The sequence below is a fragment of the Aulonocara stuartgranti genome, assembly GCF_965226115.1.
Source record: "Aulonocara stuartgranti genome assembly, chromosome: 6".
In the NCBI taxonomy this organism is placed as follows: Eukaryota; Metazoa; Chordata; class Actinopteri; order Cichliformes; family Cichlidae; genus Aulonocara; species Aulonocara stuartgranti.
The window spans coordinates 27,423,306-27,449,744 of NC_138944.1; the positions used below are offsets into that span (position 1 = coordinate 27,423,306).

Here is a 26,439-nt window from a genome sequence, read left to right on the forward strand (position 1 = left end):
CAAAACAATATACAATCTAACAGCCTGGCCTTGTTCTTTTTAATATTTAAATATATTTCATATTTCAGTGAAGGCTTTTGGAGATTTAAAAGTAAACCCATGGATTCAAAACCAAATCCTTTTCCGATCCTTATCCTTGTAGCCCAGCTCCTTTGTAATATCAGCAAAAGTATGACGTAAAAAAAAATATATATATATATATATCAAAATGCACTTTAATTATGCATCAAATCTGCAAGAAACAAGTATTTTCATTATCAGTTTATAAGCTTATTATTTTCTCGCCCCGTTGTCATCAGTATGGCTTTCAAATATATTATTGGTGCAAAAGTTATGTTATAAATTTTACCTGACCAGTTGCATTACTGACTAAGACTTGATGCAGTCATACTAGCTCCCATGCAGAAGAGGGTTCTCTGTATCTTCCTGAGAGCCTGCACGCAAAGAGTGGGTGCAGCTCCGTCTCACCCATCCATACACAGACCCTGATCTTTGTGTGGAAGGTGGGGAGAATCAAACACTCAAAAGTGTGGCCGCACTTCGCTGATGGTGCTTGTTGCCACAAATGCAGCAGAACTTTTTCTTGTAAAGGCAGAAACACAAACAGCCTGTCGAAACATTTAGTGAAAATCCATCACATTCAGGCGAGGGGATTCAGTTGGAGGTTAGTGATGTGATCTCTGCCTATACAGCCTACTAGAGCTACCCTTGGAAAACATGTAACACATTGTAATGGTCGTCAAACTACATCTATATTGATATTAACTGGGGCGTCAACTCATCGTCGTTATGGGGGGAAATAGTTATATTATATACTAATGCACAATATCTTGTTCTTAATTTGAGTCATCTCCAATAAAGTATTGACAATTGAAGCACCAGAAAGATAAGCGGAGCAGCTAAGAGTTATAGTACTGTTAAAATCTCAAGGTACAGCTCAGGGTTAGGGGGTCATGTTAGGTCAACACTGGCGAATGGTAATGCTTAAAAAAGGAAGAAAAAAAAACTAAACAAAAAACTGCAAGGCCAAGCACAAGAGACTTCATTTAAAAGGTCATAAATTCTAACTTCTGAAAAGGTATTTGTTCAGCATGTGGCTGAAACACATCCAAAACCCATCCCTGAATATTTGTCAGGGATCTGATGGGTGTAAAGATGTCGGAGCCAAATGCTAATGTGTGTTTTGTTCACTCAGCCATCCAAAAGTATTAAAAAACAAAACAAAACAAACCCTGAAATTGAAACAAATGACAGGTGTGGGGTGATTGTTTTCTTATGAAGTAAAAACGGCAATCCATCTCCTAACCCTACTATTGAACTCATCACTGCAGTTCTAACATCAATGATTTTCTCACAAGATTATAGTACTCGTGGCGCAGCAGTTTAGGGTCAAAGGTATTTGGCAACAGTTTGTTTACAGTTACAGTCCAGCCTGTTGTGCTCCAAACACACAACCTGAAAGTTTGCTCCTTGAACGCTTCTGCGACTGTATAATCGGATGATTATGCGTAGAAGCCAGAAACCAAATGTAAATTTAACTTTTCCCCCCTTTGACACAAACAATGCATTTTTTTTGGTGTATTATTGTAGTTCATATGCGACACAGGAAAACACCACTGGACATTTGACTCCATACTGTCTGGCGCTACAGTGGAATGATTACATGCTTCTCTTCAAAGATGTGTGTTTTTTTGTTTATCACTATAATTTAGTGTGTGTGTGTGTGTGTGTGTGTGTGTGTGTGTGTGTGTGTGTGTGTGTGTGTGTGTGTGTGTGTGTGTGTGTGTTTTTTCACTGTGTTTTAAATGTGAGGGTTGCTCATGTGAATGTTGAGAACAGTGACACACACAAAAAAAAAGAAAAAAGAAGAAAAAAAAAAAAAAGAATGTGGAAGCAACATTTGCCCACGACTAGAGAAATGCTGAATAACGAGCAGCACATCTGCACCGGCAGCCATGGACTTCTGATCGATACGGATTCCTACCTTAGTTTTGAATCTTTACAGACTCTGTGCCTTGAAACTTCCGACAGGCAACCAAAGTCTGAGCTTATACAACACATGCGCATGATTAGCACATCAATGTGCACTGCAGGTAAGGTGCCTGCTGGAGACCACACTGTGATCTGACCAATGATTTGTGATTCTTTCCTCACAACTCAGCTCATGCGTGAAGCCGCTGAAAGCTCATAGGGAGGAACCATAAAAACCTGAAGTAATTCATGAGGGGGAGGTACAGAAAAGAAACTCGAAAATTTGGCAACAAGAATGCAAATGTAGTCCAAGCTAGGCAGGTACATAACTTGTGTTTCCTTTGTCTACATTTTTTGCTTGTGTGATTGCTGAATAATATAAAAAGGGGTTTATAAGATATTCAGGATTGTTAAGACTGGGCTCTTAAACCTGGCTGCCTTGTTCCTAAAGTGGTGATCTCACTGCAATGGCAGTTCAGTAGCCAAGGAGAGCCTGGGTGTGTGAATGCATGCAGAGGGTGTGTATGTGTGTGCGCGCGCGTATGTTTTTTGTGTGTGTGATTCAGAGTGTGAGAGAAGAGAGGGGAGTGCTGGCTGGCTTTGAGTGTGTGCACACACATGTAAGAAAACCTCAAACTAAATGCGGGCATGAAAAAATAATGTGTAACCAGCCTGTTCTGCAGCTTCAGCCTGGGAAAAGGTAACCAGAGAACACAGTGTTTGTAAATCACCACCAATCAGCCGTCCCCCTCCTTCCTCTGGCTTCCCCCCCACCCCCACGTCCCTATCTGGCCAAAAGCACGACAGATGGATATGCAGAGAGTTAATGATATTTTAAAGACAGCGATCATTCTTACATAATGTGTTGATTCATTTTAACGGCGACTACATCCTGCAGCATCAGTCACGAGAAAAGGCTTTTCTCATTTTTCAAATTGTGTTTTCAAGCACTCGTCAAAGAGTTTCTCCTCATTTCAATCAGCATTATTTGAGGCACAGAAACGCTTGGGATCTGAGAGCTAGTTGAAGGAGTTTTTCAAGGACCAAAACTGCAATCAAATCAGAAACACGGGTTTGAATTCATCCTCAAAAATGAGAGTCTGCTACTACGAGCCCCGCAAGCAGCACTAATATATTTGCGCTCTGCAGGATGACTTGAAAATCCTGATACATCTGAGAATGAGTACATCCTTAAAATGGATGGAGAATACAAATGAGCATGAACATTCAAATCAATGAAGCGCTATTCATCTATTAACAAGACTCTCGTGCAATTATTAGGATTAACTGGATAAAAATCCCCCACCCCAAGGGATATTTTGAACCGCGTTTTAAAATTATACACGATTAACGAATTTGTTTACATTGTCTGAATTATAAATTCTCTTTCATGCTTTTTTTTTGTTGTTTTCCCGCGTTTGTTTGTACTCTGCATTTTCCAGCTAAGAGAGGACGATTTTTATGGCTGCAATCCAGCATAATACACCCAACATCCTTGAGGATATTCTACCTCATGCTGTCTGACACAGTGACCCATTATCTGTAGTTGGAGCCTGAGGCAAGTGCAGTGTCAGGGAATTGGCTACTCCAACAGGCAAATGCAGGCAGACTGATGCATGCATGCATCTCAAGCAGTTACTTTGGTCAGTGGGAGATAGCCACTGCTGCATAATGTACAATCATAACAACCCTGCAAACTGGGCAGGACTGCAGGGGAACCTGGGCGTCTGAGCTTGAAGCCCTTATTTCTGAATGTACCTAAGCATACATGGTGCTCCATCAGCGCTGTATTACGTAAAATGTGTAATTGCTTAAGCACCTACTAGGGTCTGTGAAAGGGAGGACCCACAGTTGATGTACAGGTGCAGAGCATCTTACCAACACTGATGGGAGGTAAGGGGGGAAATACATTTAAAAAAATAAAATAAAATGGGGGCTTCGTTCCATTCAGGAGTGTATAACGCCTAATTATAAGCACATTTTTATCGGGGATTGCAGAATTAAGCACCCCCAAAGCAACAACAAATTCACCAACGCGATGAATGTCACCCGGAACCGCGGCGGTGGCGGCGTTTATTTACACAGCCGAAGTTACTATGACGGAAAGGACGTCAAACGGCTTAGTAGCGTATTAAAAGATTTTAACGCAACGCTAACACAACATTACGGCCTGGGCAATTAAAGAGGCATCTCTGGGGGTCTGCTACAATGCTGTCCATCCTCCGCAGTGGCCGTACGATCTGCCGCGAGAGGCGCGTCAAAGATAATGTGGGCGACAGAGCGAGCCAAACACACGGAGAGAAGATGAGGATGTGCCGGAGGTGACACGGCGGATAATACGAGAAGAAATCCTACTCACTTTGTAGAAAATCATCTTTAAAGTGCCGTAGAACCCCATCCTTGTAATCCGGTGTGTTTCCCCCCCTTTTTCCTTTGCTTCTCAGTGACAATCGGTGAAGTCCAAATCTGCGTGCGCGGCGGCGAGATCGCTCTGACAGTGTGAGGGCAGTGTACTCTCAGGTAAATCCGACGCTGGCTCTGATGTGAACATGCTCGGGCACGTCACCGGACTGGCGTGCATGCAGTAGATTCCACCGGTAAAGACATTAGCAGGGGAAAAGAAAAAAAAGAAGTAGTAGAAGAAAGAAAGAGGGGGGAAAGCTCCGTCGTATCACGTCGACTTGAAGGGGCTAGGTCGATGGGTGAACAATGCACTGCGACGATTCCGGAGGCTTGTGCGCCGCCGAGCAGGGAGTGAACAGATGAGGGGGAGAAAGAGGGTGATACTCGGCAGAAAGGGGGAGGAGTGCAGGAAGAGAAGCGTCAGAGCACAGAGCAGTGCCCTCTTCCTCTTCGCAGGCTGCACGACGGCTCCTACGAACGGGATCGGATTACAGCCTCCCCGCTGGAGACGACAGGAATGGTGCAGTCCAGCATTCAACACTGTGCGCAGCGCATCCGTCCGCGAGCGGAGCACCCGGGGACATATGCGTAGCAGGCGACATGCAGCACACACACAGAGACCAGGTGGGATACGGACTTGTCTTCACTCGTCGCATCAAAGGCGGAACCCCCCGCCAAACGCACACACACTTGTTGCAAGCTCCAAAAACACACAGGAGCCATCCTCTGCGTCAAATTATACTGAAGATTACATTTATTACGCACTGATGGAAAGTCAAAGTCCTCTCACTACACCGCTCACTTCTCATCACTAAAAATGGGGATTTTTATTTTATTTTTCATTTTAAATTAAACGTAACAAAATATCTGTTTATTAAATATTAGCGCTGTGAATGATCTGGCTATTTTTAGGTTATTCTAATATTTTAAAATATCAGAAAGTGCAAAAGCTGGCCCGTGACAATTTGCCTTGCTTCCTTTAATCTATCGTTTTATTCCACTCCCAGCACAAATCCAACATGTATTTCACTGTCATGTGAGAAAACCTAAACGTTGAGAGCTTAATTGGCTATTTCTGCCTAGAAAAAGTGACCCAAGTGATTGATATATTAGTAATACCCAAAGGTATACATTATAAAAGACAAACAAATTAGCTAAATATTGGCCAGCAACAGTTCAATTCTCACTAGGCACTCAGACCGCACACCTCTGCCAAAGCCGATGCCCAGTATTGCCATTGAGTAATTTGGATTTTTACAGGAATTTAACATATTCTTTCCACGTGCTTTGGCTCTATATAGGCTTCTGCACCGGACTGCTGCATTAAAATGACTGTCAACAGATCACATGACAGAAAACAGTCAGCCATTAAAACCAATCAGGCAATATGTGAATGGATCTATATCTGCTGCACCTGCTTCCTGCAGGACAGTATTTGCATTTCAGGATGGCAGATAATAGCCAACTGCACCTGTCCAGTTACAAACACTATGTACTGCTGATAGCTTTACAACTATGATTAGAGATGGGAAAATCCACAACCTTAAAATGGGAGCTTTAGTTTGAGCAGGTAAAGATAATCTGTCAAAACACATTCAATGTTCCAGTGAGATTTCTGCTCACTGGAACACCGAACCAAGTAAACAAACCAATGATGCTCCTCTGCTTAGCCGTTCACAATAAACACATTCAAATGCATTTGTTTGAGTAATTTGGACAACATGACTGGTCATACACGACAATCCTTTCTGATTTCTCAACATTTTCTCCTACAAAAAGGTTTTTGACACTCGGTGCAGAGTTTGTACTACACCATTCGTTTCAAGTGGTATCCAACATTTGCAACACTTGACCTCATACGACATCAGCTTCAGATCATCGAAACTGCGGAGACAATGAAGGGCCATGAGATGGGCTCTATTCACAGGTGACTGTGCACTGAGATCTGGCAGCCTTTCAGACTCTCCTGGCTTACACCTGTAATTACAGAGTGACCTAGCACAGGTGGGAATTTTAAAGCTGGCAAAGAAGAGATGCCTGGTAAAAATCTAGCACAATCCGAGTTACATCTTGAGGCTTATTTTGCATTGTAATGTGCCTAAAGGGTACTGTATGACACATGATTTATTGTTTTATACAAGGTATACTGGGACTTGGCTAATCTAAGCATTACAGACACTAGGACACCACAGCAATACCAACACAAAAGATTTCAAATCAGTGGACGTCAGGGTGCATGAGACAAAGCGGTTAGGAGCTCTCTGTGTGTGTGTGTGTGTGTGTGTGTGTGTGTGTGTGTGTGTGTGTGTGTGTGTGTGTGTTTGTTTAAGGTGGCTCTCATGAGAAAGGCTCTCTCGATGCTATCGGCCGGCCCAACCTTTACACTGCACATTGGAGTGTTTGGTATGCGAGCAGGGTTGCACGGTGGCCTTTGAATGGTCCGTGGCCTCCTTTGTCACTCTCCTTCTGCCAGTTGGTAAAGCATTAACAGGCCCCCTCCCTGCTGATACCAGTCTCCTGCTTATCAAAACCAAAATCCTGCACAAAGAAGGTGTCGTCTTCTCAAAGCAAACTGCATTTTAAAAATCTTGTTCATTATAATCAACAAATGACAAACAGGTTACAGGCCTCCCATCAGCCAGTTGCTGATGGGAGGTCTGGAATATTTAAACAGAGGAAGATGTACAAAAATAGTAATTTCATTTTAGCACAGCATGCTTGTGGATAAATGCAAATGCTGTGTTATTCGACTGTGCATAAACAGACAACTTCGGTGCCAAGCTTTTAGCACATTGCCTCAGATATTGTACAAGTCTGCAGGTAAGATAAGCATCCTCGGATTGGCTACCTAGTCTGATCTTCCCATCAATCTAGTTTTTGATAATCTTTGGATTAGTATATACTTAATATATGCATTAAAATATACAGATTTTAGAAGCAAGGCCATAATACTGACATTTAAAATGATGTCAGACATTGCCTTAAGTCTGAAACAATTACTAGATTAATCATAAATTACAGAATTAAGGAACAGCCATGAAAGCCCTCTAGCTGTGGCCTCTCAAATACAAATACAAAGTTTAGTACATATGTAAATATCTCTGGCTGTTAGGCTGCTGGTGACTCAAACTAAACTTTTCAAACTATCTGCACAACTTGGGCTTAAAAAGGAAATTGAAAATGTACACCAGAAACCAAACAATTAAGCAGAAAATTTGAGAAAAATAATCCTTAATTAGGAAGCTGTCACAATAATTTAATTGCTGCACTTTGTGATAAGTGAAACACTGACTAATTAGAGGTGTAATAAGTAAAGCCTCACAGCTGTTTTGCAGGATTGGTGACTGGAACGATTTCCAATCAACAGATGTTGGTGGGAAAAAAGCTCAACTACAGGAGAAAGGGGCTTTCTTGAGAAAATGTTTAATGTGAGGTGGTGAACTTGAAGGAGGAAAATACTTCTTGGGCAGCGATGCATCACTAAATGGGGTCATGTCATTGTGTGATTGTCTTCTCTGGACAAAAAAAAAAAAAAAAAAAAAAAAAAAAAGAAGCAGGGGGTCTGCATTCAGTAGATTTTCCTCAAATGGGTTAAGTGTGATCCCCATGCCAGACTGGACAGATGCAATCTGTGTGGGGGAGGTTTAATGAATAAGGAAATCATGGATCATGGCATTCTGTGGTGGATAATAATGGCATCATCTGCATGGAGTTGAATTAACATATCCTACAGCCACCCACGCGACTGAGACATTCAAGTTTGAAGGGTTCAGGTCAAAAAGAAAAAAACAAAGAAATTAAAGCAAGAGGCTAAGGCATCTCCCCTGTGACATCAATAGGCTTAAATAAAAATAAATGGAGAACAGAGGTCAGTATTTGCAGTTATCGGCAATTATTTAAGAAGTGGAAGTGGATGCAGCATTTTATAATGTATAGAAGTAGAGGAGCCCTGAGAAAATAACAGGCAAAGGTCATCACAATGAACATGAAGACAAATATATATTACAGCTCCAACACTAAAGTGAGAATGATTACAGTCAAAGAGACAGTATCCAGTGTTTGTCCCTCAGAGGCACATGTGTATGCACTATAAAGGCTGAAGACATAAGAGCAAATACTGGCCATAAATAACACTGCATTTTATTTGGGATTCACAAATGAACAGAACCAAAAGAGGAATTTCTCCCTTGTTGATGAAGTTAGCATAACCTGGTCAGCAGAAGACATGTAAAAGTTTCATATTTTTGTACAAAAAGGAAAATAGTTTTCTATGGTGTTTGCAGTAAAAAGTAGATAGAGATAAAGCATGCACCACAAAGGAAGGCTTCCTGAATACAGCGGCCATTCTTTTATTCAATAGAAGTTCAGACTTCCTGTGCACTTCTGCTCTCATTAGGTAACTACAAAGATAAACCTGTAATGGTGCTACATCTCATGCAGAACTGGGATGTCCAGATCTCTGTTCAGCCTCCCTGTTTTGTCATAAAACAATATTACTGGAAACAACAGCCATAATGTCTCCTCCCTTTGTGTACAACTGACACTGACCACAGAAACAATTGCAGGGAAATAGCAGACGCAGCTAATTTCCCCATAGAAAACATTGTGGTCTAGTGTGGGTGCTTAGGTAAAATGACAATGTGGCCTCAATACATACCCAGAATAGATGGAAATCTGCAGACTGAAAGCCAAAATGGGTAACAATTGTTCACACTTTATAAATGAGTTGACCAGTAGCCTTTCTTAATTCACAGCTCCGCAAATCTCTGAAAGAATGGCAACATAACCCAAAATCTGGGGCATAATGACATCTGATAAGAAATAATAAATCTACACATACTGCTTTTCTATTTTCCTCTAAATCCCCCATTCAAACTTCTAAAATTGAGACTTGGCACATTTTAACTATGTGTAAACTGTGGTAATTTTAGTGCCAGAAAAAGCATTATCAGCTAATCTCTTTCATGTATAAAATAAAGCAAAAGTACAGTTCTGAAGTTTGAAAATGACAGACGCAGAAAAATGCACGCCCTGGCAAACTACAGCTTCTATAACTTTAGATGGACTCAGTTTCATTGGTTCTCCCAAAGGGTTCATTTTATAGGAGCACAGGCAATGAAGACAAAGTAATCAATGACTGAAATTGTGTCGCTTTGCCACTTAATGATGCTCTCAGTCATTATGTTGTCCAATCAAAGGCATCATAGCTAAACCCTGAGGCCATCATCAGAGTGCCCAAAGCACGTCAGTACCAATCAGTGAATATCCCAAGCTTCAGCCAGCGGGTGGAGGAATTGGTGATTGCTGACATGGTTTGAGTAGGACGCGAGTCTTTCAGCTTAATTAGAGGCATTTATTTTTAATGATCCTGATTTTTATTACCTCTTTTTGTTGTCTGAAAAATATTATACTCATACTCCATGTTACAGACTATGGCAGAGACTATGGAAAATCCCTGCAAGAGAATAGGGTGACAGAGTCTTTCTTACACGGCACAGTCTCCTCCAACAACCACCAAAACACTGCACATGTGCCGACAGCTCATTCACAGGTGATACTGCCCGTTTCTCTGCCACTCCCTGTACAGAGTGCTGCAGAGAGAAAATGTCTGAGGCAGGAGAGCAAAATCTTGTGGAGTTGTTGCTAGGCAGGTTTTGTTAAAAAAAGTTATTAAAGGGATATGAACAGTCAGTACATCTAGCTACAAAGTTAACAAGGCAACAGTGAGATGAACTGAAGTATATTGAGCAAGATGTCCAGCACCAAAGGTGAGATTGTATACATTTAGAGTTTAAAAAACACAAAAACAAAAACCAGAATCCCAAAATTAAAAACTAAATGTTAAACCAAAACACCTGAAAATATGGGTATATCTCTAGATGATAATGGTAGCGGGTAAGTGTCAACATTTATTTAGGGACGCTTTAAAAGCTTTAAAGTAGCTTTTGGCTCCATTCATTTGAAGTAATTAAACTTATCCGTCCAATAACTTAATAAATGTGCCCTTAAGTGTGTGTGTGTGCATACCTGTGAAGGCAAACTGTACAGGAAAAAGGTCAGTGTTACTGTTGCCCTCTCTTTGTAATCCTCTTCCCATGATAGGCCTATGTGGGTTTTGCATGTGGATACAGCCTGGACTGTCCTATCTCATTGAGAAATGAAAGAATGTTATGGAAATGTGAGAGATGAGCCAGGTGAAACTTGGCCAGGGCTGGCATCAACATTTACACAGAGTGAATAAACCTCTTTAATCGTCCAGAATGATCACTCTCCTATCTTAGATGAATCAGAGAGTGCCAATTTGTGCCGCCTGTCATCTGAGGATCCCCAAATATGCTTGAGAAGGTGGCGGCAAACTGTGTGGGGGACATTCTCACAGTGGCTCGGTTGCTTGCCTTGACCTGAACTTGCTACACAAACTCGCTCGTCAAGCTGGCTTTGGTACTTCCCCTCTTCTGATACTGATCTCATCTGGAACACAGTCTACACATACTACTCTTTATCTCTTCAACAAAGCAGTAATTTGCTTCTTTGCTGTTCCAAATAAAAGGTTTCAAAAGGAAATGTGCATGAGAAACATCTGAAGTGAGATTTAACCTTTATCTAAGCGGATCAGAGATCAGAGATTAGAGGATGCTATTGAACCGTCTGGTATAACCAGTGAATTAAGCACAAATAATGAACATTTACCCTTCTTTTAAGCTTTAGCATCAAGATTTAGTAGGCAAGGTAGCAGCGTGGCTCTCTGGATGGCAATGCTGATTTTAACAAAATATGGATGGTTACGAGAAGATGAACTTTTCTTCTAGCACATCTAGAATGTAACATGTTACTTAAAAGGTCAAAAGTATCAAATGGATTGAAATTACATTTAGTACATCACATGCACACCAACTCACTGTGGCTCCATAAACATGCCTTTTATTCAGCCACACTGTGTATATTACAGGTGGGCAATATGGCCTTGGAGTTATATGATTTATGATGACATTAAAAGAAAACGACTGAACAATGTTTCATCAGTGGTTACAGTAATAAATACTGCTGCCTGCCAGATGCAAACAAAATGAAGGGCACTTTCCATCCTCCTTTTACAAGGAGCTACTGTCATTGATGACAAGCTACCTATTCGAGTGTGAATGTACTGCTACCAGGTACCAGCAGCATTACAATGCAATAGCAGTGACACAGCATAAGTAAAATATAAGCAAAACAGTAGCCTAGGCTGCACTCTCTTGGGAAATTCTAAGGAAAAAAATAATACAACTGTTTAACACTTTAGCAAAAACTACTGTAACTTCAGTAACTGCAGGAGCTGCACATTAGTGAGACAAACAAATACATTTTCTACCTGGCATGTCAAGTCGTTTAACCAGCTTTTAAATCACTCCTTTACCACCATGTTAATGACATCAACTGCTGTAGAACTCGCAAATCATCATCAAAAGCACCTGTTCTCTCCCTTTATTTTGTATTTTTTTATATATAATATATTTATATTATTTGCATTCATATTTAAAAATATAAAAATAAAAGCTTTTTTACAATCCATTAAAAAAAAAAAAAAAAAAAAAAAAAAGATTGGCCAGCAAAATGCTAAGCCACTGACCTGAAGGTTGTTAGGTTGGACACAGAGTTATCACTATTAATTAACGTCTGCACCATCATAACGTCTTGTTTTCAGCAGCACAAAGACTTTGCATCAAAGCACAGGGCAGTCTTCAGAATGCTGATATGCTCACTTCTCTTCACTGCCGCCACCACATTCTCCAATGCCTTCGAGGAAGACCGTAAACCTACTTTTTTTTTTTTTTGGCTTTAGTTTAGACTGCATATGTTATTTGACTTTGACCTTTGACCTTTACTTCAGTGTATTTAGATAGTTTTGCACTTAAGGAAATACTTTGTGTAAAAAATACATACATTAAAAGTACACTTTTATCATGGCAGGTAAATACAATACGTTTGGTTGACAGATGAACACACTGCAGTTTCTAAAATGGAAACCTATGAACAGTTTATTTTGAAAGACATGTTTTCACTTTTGAATATTAATTATTGCTGATTCATGAGACAGTTATTTCTTATCCAATTAATTGATGGAATAATTGATAGATTGCACGATTACTAAAATAATTAAAAGCTGCAGCTCTATTACAGACTGTAACATCTTCATTGTAACAATCAGATAAAAGAACAAAGATTGCATGGCAGCTTTCTCGCACTGCCGAGACACTGTGTGAGTGTCTAAACTTGCTGAATAATGAAGCGCAACAAAGAGTAAACAAATCATCAGCGCAAGCAATTTCGTCTTGAGGACAAGGTGTAGCTCCAGCCTCTGCCTTTTCTGAGAGTCAAACTAAGGCGAGTCCTTCTGGCAGGTGAGCCTGACTGACCAGCTAATCTGGAAAAAATGCGGGCCGAACATCTTTCAAGTTTGCTCAGCTGAAAGTTTCAAACACAGCCTTTGTTTGGTCAGTCTTATTCAACTAGCCGAGGTTAGTGGAGAGGTGAACAAAATAAACACTTGATAGCAGTGAAATACGTGACTCGCATTTTGATGCGCAATACAGTTCGTGATAAGTACATTTGATCTTCTTTAGACATGTCCACCGGCCATGTTGCGAAAGCCAAGGCTCTTGTCTAAAGTGTCTGTTCGGGATTACCGTTATCTGTGGTGGCCCACTAGCAGAGTGGGTGATAGCAACCTTTTTAGTGCTAGACTTGACTGCTATCAACTCTCATGTCTGATGCCACAAAGTGAGATTCAAACGACTTTATTTGGAAAGAGAGAGATCAAACAGGCAGCACATGAACATTTAGACATTCATGGGCCTCTGTTGGTTAATAAGAATGACGCAACATGAAAGCAATGCAGCTGCATGCAGAGTGTGGAGTGGACATGGCCTCAAATATCAATGACTAAAGTAAGCATGTTTTTGTGATTGCTATATTGCTGTAAAAGCAGGTTTTTACAGCACTAGCATGCTAAATGACAAGCATATTACTTTAATTCATGCACAATTTTTAATAAATCTGTTTAAATGTACCCTACCTACCTACCTTATCTAGAGTAGTTCCACAGAAATGTATTCCCTCTCCTATTCTATGTCCTACAAATTATAAACAGGAAAATCGATGAATGATCGAGATCAATTCCTTTAAGGGAATTATTTTCCTCTGTATTAACCTGCTATTGTTTCTGTCAAATTCTACCAAGGGTGTACCGCAACTCAGAAATGATAGTGAAATGTTTCTTGTAATGCTTCACATTAACAAAAACCCACACAAGAATAGTGATCGCAAAGGACATGGGACTATTACTTAACAAAACAGTCTGAGGCAAACTAAAAAAGTGCTTGAGGATAAAGAATGCACGAGTAGACAATCACAAGGAAAGCAATGGTTCAGGAAGCATACGAGCTATGGGATCATATTCACCATTTAATTTGCCGTACTGGTAGGACTGAGGACTGAGTGACCTTTTTGGCTCAGGCAATGCAAGTTAAGAAAAGAAATGTTGGCTAGATATTTTATACACTAGGGAAACACTGGACCTTACTGTTTTCAAAAAGATCTGGTCATGCTATAATGCATTAAAAAAGGAAACTGATGAATTTTTTTGAGCAAGATGGATAGATGGATGGATGATAGCAAAACAGAGATGTCTCCCAAGATTTGAAAGGCTATACAGAATGACAAGGATCAAGGATCATAAAGGTTTCATTTCAGGAAAGGAAGAGGAGCTGTGAACCATGAAGGGCTTTGCAAGCCTATTTGTATCCCCTTCCCCTATCATGCAAAAGCAGACATATATCAAACTATTGTAGTACCTTTAAACAAGAGATGCAATGATTACTGACATATGCATTCAGTCAATCCAACAAATAAAGATCACAGGTAGAAAATTATGGTATCTAAACTACTGCAACAAAAAAGACAGAAAACAAACAATTAACACAAACTTGAAGCTTACTGTAAGAGACAAATGTGACAGTTAAAACCTTCTGGGTGAACAGGCACGCAAATTTTTTAGTTTGTTATTAGAAATACTGAATACAATTTTAAGGCCAGTGCTAGAGGTTTTGCCATATACCCAGTAAATGCTGGGATGGAAAAGACTTTTTATACAAGACTGGGGCTCTGAGGAGTTGGAGCTCGTGCTGAACAACACAGAGACAGAGGTGATGAAGAACCGAGCAGCGGATCTTGAGTTGATGGATACGTGTTTCAATTTTTCTATTGGTTAGGGATTTGTGCTAAAAGATTACATTTTGCCACGTCAGTCGGCAAAACATTAGCCAAACTAATTACTGATATTAATGTAAAGCACCTGCTGTAAACACATTACACAACACCAGCTGTACAATAATAACATGTACAGCAGCACCCCTGTCTCTGCGTAACAGGATGTTGTGAACAAGAAAAGTGGCACGACAAAAGAGGGAGAGAGCGGACAGCCCTGTGAGCCAGCGTGATTCTGCAGTATTTTGATCTAGAGAATGAACAGCACCGTCAGAGTAATCTAGCATATAACCAGCTGATCAATATGAAACCACATTTCCCAAAGGCATGCAGACATTAAACGGCAAGAGAACAAGGGTGACGCTAGCCACACTTGGCAGAGTAATCTGAGATTATGTCTGAGAATTCCTTTAATCGTCATTGACATTTGAAACCGCTGAAGAATCTGAGAAACTATTTGCTATATTGCAATATTTGTATGGACACTCACTAGAATGTGCATAATCTTGAGTGTTTTTTCACTTCTAGAAATTCAGTTGTTCCCTTTAATTTAGTCTCTTTCAGGTAGCTAGGAAATTGAATGTATGGAACATCCTTAGTATATTTATGGTATTTGAAAATGCTGAAGCTTGGTATACTTAGTGCTTATCAAATGTGTTTACGTTAAATCCACTATTAAAATGTCCATTTTAATGATGATGTCCTGAGTTACTGGATCTGTAGCCACATGAGCTGCTATCCAGAAAACACATTTAGCACATTTTCATATGCATATTAGGGATGCGTTAATCGCGTTAAAGTGACGTTAACGCAGCATTTCTCCGTTAACGAGTTAACGCGGATCACCCTTTGCGTGGGGCTGGACGCCGTCAACACGATAGCACGGTTAGCTCGATTAACGTGTTGACGCCGTCCAGCCCCACGCAAAGGGTGATCCGCGTTAACTCGTTAACGGAGAAATGCTGCGTTAACGTCACTTTAACGCGATTAACGCTGACAGCCCTATATATATTATATATACAGTGGGGCAAAAAAGTATTTAGTCAGCCACCGATTGTGCAAGTTCCCCCACTTAAAATGATGACAGAGGTCAGTAATTTGCACCAGAGGTACACTTCAACTGTGAGAGACAGAATGTGAAAAAAAAATCCATGAATTCACATGGTAGGATTTGTAAAGAATTTATTCGTAAATTAGGGTGGAAAATAAGTATTTGGTCACCTCAAACATGGAAAATCTCTGGCTCTCACAGACCTGTAACGTCTTCTGTAAGACGCTTTTCTGTCCCCCACTCGTTACCTGTATGAATGGCACCTGTTTGAACTCATCATCTGTATAAAAGACACCTGTCCACAGCCTCAAACAGTCAGACTCCAAACTCCGCCATGGCCAAGACCAAAGAGCTTTTGAAGGACACCAGGAAAAGTATTGTAGACCTGCACTGGGAAGAGTGAATCTACAATAGGCAAGCAGCTTGGTGTGAAAAAATCAACTGTGGGAGCAATCATCAGAAAATGGAAGACATACAAGACCACTGATAATCTCCCTCGATCTGGGGCTCCATGCAAGATCTCATCCCGTGGGGTCAAAATGATCATGAGAACGGTGAGCAAAGATCCCAGAACCACGCGGGGGGACCTGGTGAATGACCTGCAGAGAGCTGGGACCAAAGTAACAAAGGTCACCATCAGTAACACACTACAACGGCAGGGAATCAAATCCCGCAGTGCCAGACGTGTTCCGCTGCTGAAGCCAGTGCATGTCCAGGCCCGTCTGAAGTTTGCCAGAGAGCACATGGATGATACAGCAGAGGATTGGGAGAATGTCATGTGGTCAGATGAAACCAAAGTAGAACTTTTTGGTATAAACTCAACTCGTCGTGTTTGGAGGACGAAGAATACTGAGTTGCATCCCAAGAACACCATACCTACTGTGAAGCATGGGGGTGGAAACATCATGCTATGGAGCTGTTTTTCTGCCAAGGGGACAGGACGACTGATCCGTGTTAAGGACAGAATGAATGGGGCCATGTATCGTGAGATTTTGAGCCAAAACCTCCTTCCATCAGTGAGAACTCTGAAGATGAAACGAGGCTGGGTCTTCCAACATGATAATGATCCAAAACACACCGCCCGGGCAACAAAGGAGTGGCTCCGTAAGAAGCATTTGAAAGTCCTGGAGTGGCCTAGCCAGTCTCCAGACCTCAACCCCATAGAAAATCTGTGGCGGGAGTTGAAAGTCTGTTGCTCAGCGACAGCCCCAAAACATCACTGCTCTCGAGAAGATCTGCATGGAGGAATGGGCCAAAATACCAGCTACTGTGTGTGCAAACCTGGTAAAGACCTATAGTAAACGTTTGACCTCTGTTATTGCCAACAAAGGTTATGTTACAAAGTATTGAGTCGTATTTTTGTTATTGACCAAATACTTATTTTCCACCCTGATTTACAAATAAATTCTTTACAAATCCTACCATGTGGATTCATGGATTTTTTTTTCCACATTCTGTCTCTCACAGTTGAAGTGTACCTCTGGTGCAAATTACTGACCTCCGTCATCATTTTAGGTGGGGGAACTTGCACAATCGGTGGCTGACTAAATACTTTTTTGCCCCACTGTATATATTTTTTTTTCACATTTCATCTGCACAAATTTCAACAATATAGCTCCAAAGTAAGAGTCCAGATGTTTAACTGTCCTTCCTTTGGCACTTTATGACACAAAATAAAACTAAGGTGACCCCTAGACTGAAATCCATTACCAAGTAAATATTTTGCTTTCAAAATTACAAAAAGGTTGGACACTGGATAAAGCTCACTGATTCGGTTCAGCCTTTGTTCCAGTCTTTTCCCACTGCCGCCTCCAACTCAAACAGCTTCTGACATTTCTTCTAATACTTGTAGATCCCGCCTACACACCAAAACTACACAAGCAACACCACTTTTCTACTTCCTAGTTTGCACAGAATAAATAGGAAAAATGCTGTACAGGTCATCTGGAAAGGCACCTCAAGCAGCTGTAGTACGTGTGGGTTTTTTTTTTGCTGATTTATGTGCTCATGTGTGATGTTCATGCCATACATAATCTTTGAATATCATCAAAGTCCCCAAGAACACCTACAACAGGAAAATATAATGCATACACGCATACGTCAGGCAGCGCAGTGCAAGTTCCAGGTTTGGGTTGATTTAGAAGAGAAAAAGAAAAAAAAAGATGCACAGTGACTAAACTACAACACATTTATTATTTATATAGCATTCATTCAGGATTAAACATGTTTCACTTTTTGACTTCACCAGCCATGTACTTTGTAGGCACTTCTTAATATTAACACAGTACATGTTATTAGCATTTTGATAGTATTATATTTGCTGTTCTGAAATATTTGGGCCTAGATTATATGCCAAAACCTTTTGTTGATGAATTCTGTGTAGAGATGCAGATGGCCTGGATTATCAATAGACAACCATCCTGTTAGTAACTGCACTGTAAACACAAGTTGTTAGATTAACTTGAATACTTGAGGTCAAACTACAAACATGCAAAATTTAACCTGCCATGATGGATGTGTATCGTTCATTCAACCTGTCCCACACACTCAAATGTATATGAGATGATATAAAATCATCATCTCACCTGAGAGAAGCAAGTGAAAGCAAAGCAGAATCTGCAGAGCTACTGCAGACACAGAGGCAACAGATGGCATGACAAAAGTAAATATGGCTTCCTGTTTTAATAGTGCAAGCACTCCCGAAGCCAAGAAGCAAGCACAAACAGTTTACATTTTAAAATATTGTTTTTAATTTTGCTATTCATGTCAGGATTGTTAAAACACAGCTAAAAAGCTTGTTTATATCGAAATGGCATAGCAGCAGGCGACCATAATGTGCTTTAGAGACACAATCAGGGGACTTTGGTCTCTGTTGAAGGGGCTTACTCATTACAGATTTCCAGCTGCCATCATTACCACACAATCTTCTACCTCTTATGTTGGGTAGACAGTTGTCACTTCTTTATTTTAGAGGTTAACTTGACATGTCACGCTGTCACTTCTTTTCCTCTACTTTTCCCCACAAAGAGCCGACACTGCCAACGGCCCAGTCAATGAAATGAGCACGAAAGTGGAAACTGGAAGTGAGGTTGGAACAATTTCCCAAAAATAGACTTCTCTGCGCGCACAGCATCATACTCGCACACCGCAAATAGCATGGGTGGCTTTCTTTTTTTCTTTTTTCTCCTCTGCTAAGAAACCACGCCATCTTCTTTAAGGGATGTTGCCCTGCATTTCAAAAATAGAGGCACACAACTGGGGGTTGGGGGGGTCAGTACCACACAGAGAAAAAGTAGAGTAAACTGAACTAGCACAACTAACAGAGTTGGTTATCCAAGCCTCTCAGTCTACATGGTGCCTGAATGTTTCCCAGGACTTAAAAATGAATACAAGATTGCGATCTGAAGTTCATGAACCCTCAGCTAAACTGAGCATCCTAAGCAAAGGATGTTCCAGTCAAAGGGCATTACTATTCCAGTCAATTTCTATTCTGTCTTCCATGTTTCATGACCTTTAAGTAAAATTCAACCTGAAACTCATGACTTCAAATGTCAAGGTAAGGGAGCAGCTGCTTAGAAAATGGTTCCTAAGAAGTGACGGTTGAGCATTTGTTGTGATCCGTGTTACGGCAGTATTTTGTTTGAAACCAAGCAGTCGGGATATATGAGGCTGAAATGAATGTCTTATTCAGAATGTAGACGACAATTTATTTTACATTTTCACTGATGATAACACATTATGCAAAGAGTGCCTTCAAGGTAAACTGACATTTTAGTTCTGAAATAATGTATACTGAAAAGTGCTTTGACCACATTCTTTTTGCATCTCCTTTATCAGTCATTTAATATTATGTTGCCTGCACATTTGTTCTTACCAAACTTCCACTTCAAGGCTTCCCATCAACTATAAAACAAACCTTAGAGGGTTTTAATGATTTTTCCCTTAATGTCAAAACCTCAACTCTCTGTACTTTCCGTCACGTCCAACCTTTCTAATCCTACAGTCAGGCTGGGAAAACAGTGGTTGGAGACCACAGGACGACCAACATTACTGCGACTGTGTGCAATGAACGTGCAACGCACTTTGGCTCCGTCAAAGATGGGGGGACTAGCTCTGCAACCACTCTCATCTTCAACTTTGATGCATCAAGATGTTAATAAAAGAGCAATAAGATGGAGTCTGTCTGCTACGACACAAGTTGGCAGTGACATGCAATTCATTTGTGATGATACTGATAAATTGGCGAAAATCACGAATCTGTTGCCATCTGCATATACACAAATTCACATCAACTACTTTCAGATAGCAGAAAGAACCTGAGACATTAAACAGAAAGCCAGAAATTCCTCCACAAATAGTGATAAAGCACCATCCTACGGAAACTGTAACTGCAAAGTGATATAAGCACTTGGAAACCTTGCTTTCATATAACCACAATACAACAAAAATTGGTCCCCTACTGCAAAAAGACAACGCGGGTGAGTTGTACTCGTTGGCGTAGATCACAACCTGTTGACTGCAGTTATTTGCGAGCCTTTGACATACACGTTGCCTCCCAAAAGATGGCCTGTACAATCGCCTTGCAAATGAAAGTGTTTGCTGCAACTATTATAATTGAAAAAATAAATTCAATGCAACCACCGCACAGCCATCTATTTTTCTGAGTCGCGTGAAGGTTGTTGTCCTACGGTTTACTTAAGTGTGACTGTGCCACAAATACTCCTGTTCATACTTTTCTTTTTAAGGCTGAAATCCTTACAGATCACAAAAATACAGCTTCATTAAATAACACCTCACTAATGTTTTTAAAATACACACCCAGGTAGAATATAGAACTCAGGATAAATCCACAGCTGTTTTAGTAAACTTCAGCGCGAGTTTTTCAAAGAAACATTCAAGCCACTGCAGATGTCTACAGACGAATTAGAAAAATGTCACACACGGTAAGGATAACAAGTATATATTTATTTTTAAATTATTAATTTTTTAAATGTATTTTTATCACGTTAGTTATTATAGTATTAAGTAGTTGTACAATGTAGCTGATGGAGAAAACTAAACTCACTCCTCCTGTGTGTCACCGGCACTCTTGCATCCCATCAGCAAGCAGCACTGATCAATGTTCCTGACAAGCCAAAAAGCGATCATTAGCAAAACCTTCATCAATACAGTTCATTTATAACAGGCGGGGCTCATCACAGCCATTCAGCCATGACCCTATAGATGACCTTTAACTTTCACAATAGGCAGCTCACAATAGCTGCCATGTGCCGATTGGTTTAATCTCCCCAGCCCATCTGCTACTGCTGCTGGCTGTGACTTGAATCGGGGGAGAGGAGAGGGAGTGCCCAACTTCCCTCTGAAGCTCCTGGGTGTCTCTCACTACATCCTGTGGGACAGCTGTATGTTAATGTGCACAAGAGGCCGGGGACAGCAGCAGTCACTGGGATTGCCAGGCAGACACAGAACAAGGAACCCCTTCTCAGTGGGCAGCCAAAGGCATGAACTTGGCAGATTAGACATTCAGGAAACAAATAAGGCTCCATCACAGAAGGACACCTCAAACAGCCACCACCAAACACACAAGACTACAGACAGCCACCCACTCCTCCCCCCTCCCAAAAAAAAAAAAAAAAAAATCTAAAGTGAGTGATGAGACTGAATACGTCTTCCTGCTGCTTTGTTGTGTTTTCCTTTTGAAAACTAAATACATGCAGTAATTGGCACACAACAGAAATCCCAGTCCCCTTATCCCTTCACGGTATAAGAATACTAAAGTAAGTGAAAATAAGAATCTGTTTTTTTTAAGCCAATAAAACTATGGTAAAGTATTTTCCTCTCTAGTGGACTGTGTTTCTGAAAAAGAAGCAGACAGTGACAGGAGACAGGAGTGTTCAGGTTGGACCAGCACAGTAAAACGTTGATGCCTGGGCGGAATCGAATCAATAATTCAAGGCCAGGCAAGTTGCAGACCCAATCCTGACGTGACGATGACGCAGGGGTTTGAGCAGCCATGGAGGACCCCGGTAATAGCTCCCCCCCTTTGCCTGTAAACTGTTGCCTGGCAACAGGATTCGCTCTGGCTGGCCTTCAGGCTGCAGTGTGCTGCCTCTGGCCTTGTCCAGGAATAAGGCTCTTGTTTGCTATTACAGTCAACCAATTCTGGCAAAGGGCGCAGGGCTCGCTACTCATTTTTGCATTCAGCAGAGGTTCATAATGAGGTTGACAATAAAAGCTTCAATTTCTAAAGAATAAGGTCAGCTTTACAACTTTTATGACAGAAATTTATGAAAGAGCTCAGTAAGCAAGTTTCTTGCATAGATGTGATGACTGTCAGCTAACAATGCCATGACGCACAAGACATCGCAAAACAATCTTTAAAAAGGAAATGGCCCAACTTCCAGAGTTTCATTTCTTTTATCGGCCATGCCATACGTCTCTGATGTAATTACCGACAGCATTGCTTCCAGCAAAATGGATTGATACTAAGCAGCCAGTCTCTCAAACAGCCATCAGTCATTGTTTTCCCCCCTGTACTATGCTTTAAGGCTTAAAATGTGCATCATGATTAAGATAATGTCACAAAATGGTAAAATGCTTTCAAAAAATTGATGCAAAGATAAAAGTTACTGGAAGATGAGGCAGAAAGAAGGTGGTGTTTAGCAGTATCAGGGAAGACGGCGTGCTCACTGGGGCAGAAAAAGGGAAAAAGAGTTTGAACTTTGGGCCTCGCAGCCTCACGTAAGATGCACCTGAAATAAACCATGTGCGCTTCACCTGCTGGCAAAATACTTTCCGTAAGTAAAAGTAAGTGAACAAGTAAAAGTCACAGTTTTCCCAAAGCAAAAGCATTCTTGAAGGGTCTGTGAAAATTAGGTGGGCCTGTAAATCTCACATAAATCCCTGTCAGTTAATGGATTCATGCACCAAATTGCACTCTAGAGCCCCATATACAGTCTTTAATATAGTGCAAGTCAACTTATGAGCTTGATTCACCTCATCTTTGAGAGCGAAATCCTTTTTTTTTTTTTTTTTTTTCCTAAAGTAACAAATGGGGAAATCTGTACAATTATAAAAAATTTGAAGATATCTACTTAAAATCTGTCACAATTACTGGTTTTCCTCCTGTCTCCATAAACAAGGACTGGATTCATTTTACAGTTCACATGGGTACTTGACTAATGCAAAATTACTAAAGACAGATTCTGAACCTTTGACCCTGTAGTGATGGGACCCAGGCCCTTCTGTTGTCATGGTTTTAGTCATCTTGTCCCCATTGAGGTAATGGTCACTGCGAGTGAACACCTTTATCCTAATGAAACATTCTCATTCGGAGTGTGGTGAGATCTTCCAAGAAACAGATGCCCCCATACATAACACAAGGATTCACTCAGTGGTTCTATGACTATAAAAAGGATGTGAATTATGGACTTCAGCTTCAGAGACTTTGGACCAAAGTGTTTAGGCTCCCTCATTACCAAATATAAGAATATGTTTTAGAATAAGAGTGATCGATTACTTTGTAGAATCAATACCAAAGTGCACTGAAGCAGTTCTGGCAGCATGACACATCGTGCTTACCCACTTTATTGCATCCTAAATGACTTTAATTCTTGTTTTCACATCATCTACATAAGAAAACACAACATTTTGGGGCTTTTAGTATTTTTTAAAATGCTAAAACAACTCCAGGGACAAGAAGAAAGACAATTTCCTCGTAATTATAAAGAGTAAAACAAACAGATGCACGCATACTAAAATCTGAAAGATATTACGGCAGTATGTGTGTGCATATGCCTCTTGTGTTTAAAACTTTATCTGAGTATTTATGTTTTTTGGAAGAATTGAATTTTGTATGTGTTCAATAACCTCTTTGATTTTCAGTTATTAGAATATCACTGACTTTTTTGTGATCTTGCCCTCAACTTTCTGCAATCTCTGCAAACTTTTGTAACTCTTTAAAATTTAGGATGAAACTTAAAGGTAAGACCATCTGGACTCTTCTGCCTTCAGTCTGCCATCTTCACGTAATCTTCAGTGATACAAGACAATTCTTCACATTACTGGATGTTAGCTTTAATGTTTGCTTATGAAAGAAAAATGAGAATTTAAGAAGTACTGAAGACAAACATTGTACTATCTGCCACTGCACAAAAACAAATACTGTGAAATTAAATGTCTTTTGTGATTACCTTGAACAAACCCCAAGGTTTTACAACATAGTTTCCTGTTTCACGGTTTGTTAAAGGTCCATAAATGACAAAATGCTATAAAAGCCTGGCAGCTCTAAAGGTTGTAAAAGCTTGAACTGTAAAACTTAAATTTGTACACTGGCACAAGTTGGGAGCTCAGCTTAAAAGATGAAAAGACAAAGTAATATAGCCTAATAGTAAATAAAGGTCAGCTGATATGCATTCCCTTCACATTAAAGGCTGATTTTACCGGCAGCGCCCAATGAAAACGTCAAATTCATGTCTCTATCACACATAAAAAGGCAAATTCTATTCAAACTGTGCTTCTCTTAGTGGTGGTGAGAACTTTGTAGCTGGCGCTGACTTGGCAGATGCACCTACAGCTGGCTAGGGGGATGGAGTCGCAGCACAACCTGGCCACAAGGAGCTCTGGGCTCCCGGTGGGGTCCTACTCTCCCACACTCATCACAAATTAAAGAGGCCAGTCTGACCAAATCAGCACTTTCTGAGATCCACTGTAGCATGCTGATCTGAGGAGGTGTGGAGAGAGGCCCTGGGAAGATCAGGGGAGATGAAGCGTGAAGCACACAATGTGGGTAGCGAGAGCCTTAAGCGACTCCACTATATCAAACTTCATCTCCACTGACTTTTATATGCATGAAACTTTGTGGATTTAATATTGTGCATTTTCTGGCTGAAGAATTCAACCTGACATTTTGCATCCTGAATGTTCAGAAAAATGCTCCAGTAGGATTATAATGTAGATGGCCTAATTTCTCAGCTCTGAATACACTTTTCCCCACATTTTGATTGACTACATGTGCCAATGGCAACAGAAATGATCAGCATGTCATGCAAATGATGGTTCCTATATCCATCAGCCTGAGGCGCAGTTCTCGTTCTTGTCTTACGGTTTTAAGAGAGTAATCGGGTTTAATTGTTTTTTTAATTGTGTTCAGGCTGATCAGTTCATGAGAGGGATAATTCCAACCAAGGAATATTTCAGTTTGGGCCTATTTATTCTGATTAAGGTGTAGGTGAATTTAATATTACTCAATCAAGCTTATTAGGTATAAATTTAAAAGGACCCTGGGGGGATTAAAAGTAGCCCAATCAGCAATAAGAAATTTTAGCTATTAAAAACATGATTCAGGTTTTTATTATGGCCTTTGCAAATGTCTTATGAGGGACAGAAAAGAATTCAGTGCGTTTGCAGGATCAAAAGAATCACATTTAAAAATACAGCGTTGTACTCATTTTTATGTCTTGATGCATTCTCAATCATCCAGGAAAGTAAATCTCCAAAAGTTGATTCTGTTCATCTGGACGTAGCGTTTTGTGGGAGAAACCAAAGCAGCTAAAACAGCACAATGGAATACAATTTTGCGTCTTTCTTGTATGATTCTGTAATAGAATGAAACAATAATGCCAGGAATAAATAAAGACAATAAATTGAATGAATTACGAAACACTCATTTTATTTCTATTAGATCTGAAAATGTTGTGTAATACTACAACCTGAAAAGACAAATAGATTGCGTTGGCCTGTACAGGAGATAAAGAAATAAATTAACAACAGCTGTTAAATGGAATAGCCCAAATCACCAAAGTAAACTGGACCTGGGCTTGTTGCAGGGATCTGAAGTTACTAAACATTTTGTGAGCGTATGCACTAAAACTTAGGACCATAATAATAAATATGTGCGTGATGAAAGTTGGGCAGCACGCTAACGTCCTTACTCCACTCTGTATGCTCGTATGGGTCTGACCCTTTCACTCCTTTGATTTTTTTCCTCGTACTTTTTTTCCCCCTTCTCGTCACGTCTGTCTTTGTACGGACCTGCCGTGTTCTCCGTCGTTTTGGACATAACTGTTTTTGAGGCAAATAAAATGCAAGTAGGGATTAAAACCGCAGAATTAATGATTACCGCTGCTGGAAATGCTAGCGCTTGATGCAGTGTTTTGATTTTGTTGCCACGGGTACCCACAAAGCAATGCGCGAAAGTCACGTGGTCTGTCAATCTCTATTCCTGCGCCCCTGAACCAAGTGTAGATGTGCAGAAAGCACTTTGGTGTACAATGAGGCATGTTATACAAAATACTTTCAGTGCTCAAGTAGACTACAAAAGCGCTACATAAGAACCAGTCCATCTACCATTTACCATAATATAATGCTATAAATTCCCAATTCTTTTTTGTTTAACTTCAGAGTAACAAATTTGGATAACCTGGGAGACGGCCGTGTTTTTCCATTTTGTTAATGGTAAACAAAGTGGGAGGGGTAAGAAACAGTAATGACGCAGCACTAATTACATCAGATCTGTTTAAATGAAAGGCCCCGGATGTTGCTGCCCAGTTAGGAAACACAGTTGGAAAATCTAATGTAACCATAGAATCCCCTTCACTGCCATCCATCACAATAATATAGCAGACCGCTAACACAGTTCCAGAGGGTCAGCGCTGTGTGCATTTCTGCATGCGTGGAACCCATCATTGATTTTCCATTTTGTATTAGTAAATTAATCTCTATAACGTGCTCCCTCTATTCTCATCAGAGGAGAGAATATTGATTGGTTT

General features: G+C 40.4%; 1 protein-coding gene across 8 annotated transcripts in view; it reads right to left on the reverse strand.

The window, feature by feature from the left end:
* Positions 1 to 26,439, reverse strand: part of fbxw7 (F-box and WD repeat domain containing 7) — a 139,769-nt gene that overhangs the window by 24,584 nt on the left and 88,746 nt on the right. The window contains exon 1 of one of the 8 annotated variants that reach the window (XM_082537990.1): positions 4,331 to 4,883. The exons of the other annotated variants lie outside the window; for them this stretch is intronic. Within the exon in view, the coding sequence (XP_082394116.1) occupies positions 4,331 to 4,369 (39 nt within the window). The 5' untranslated portion in view covers positions 4,370 to 4,883. Of the gene's footprint in view, positions 1 to 4,330; positions 4,884 to 26,439 lie in introns of those variants that run through there. 8 annotated transcript variants of the gene reach the window in all.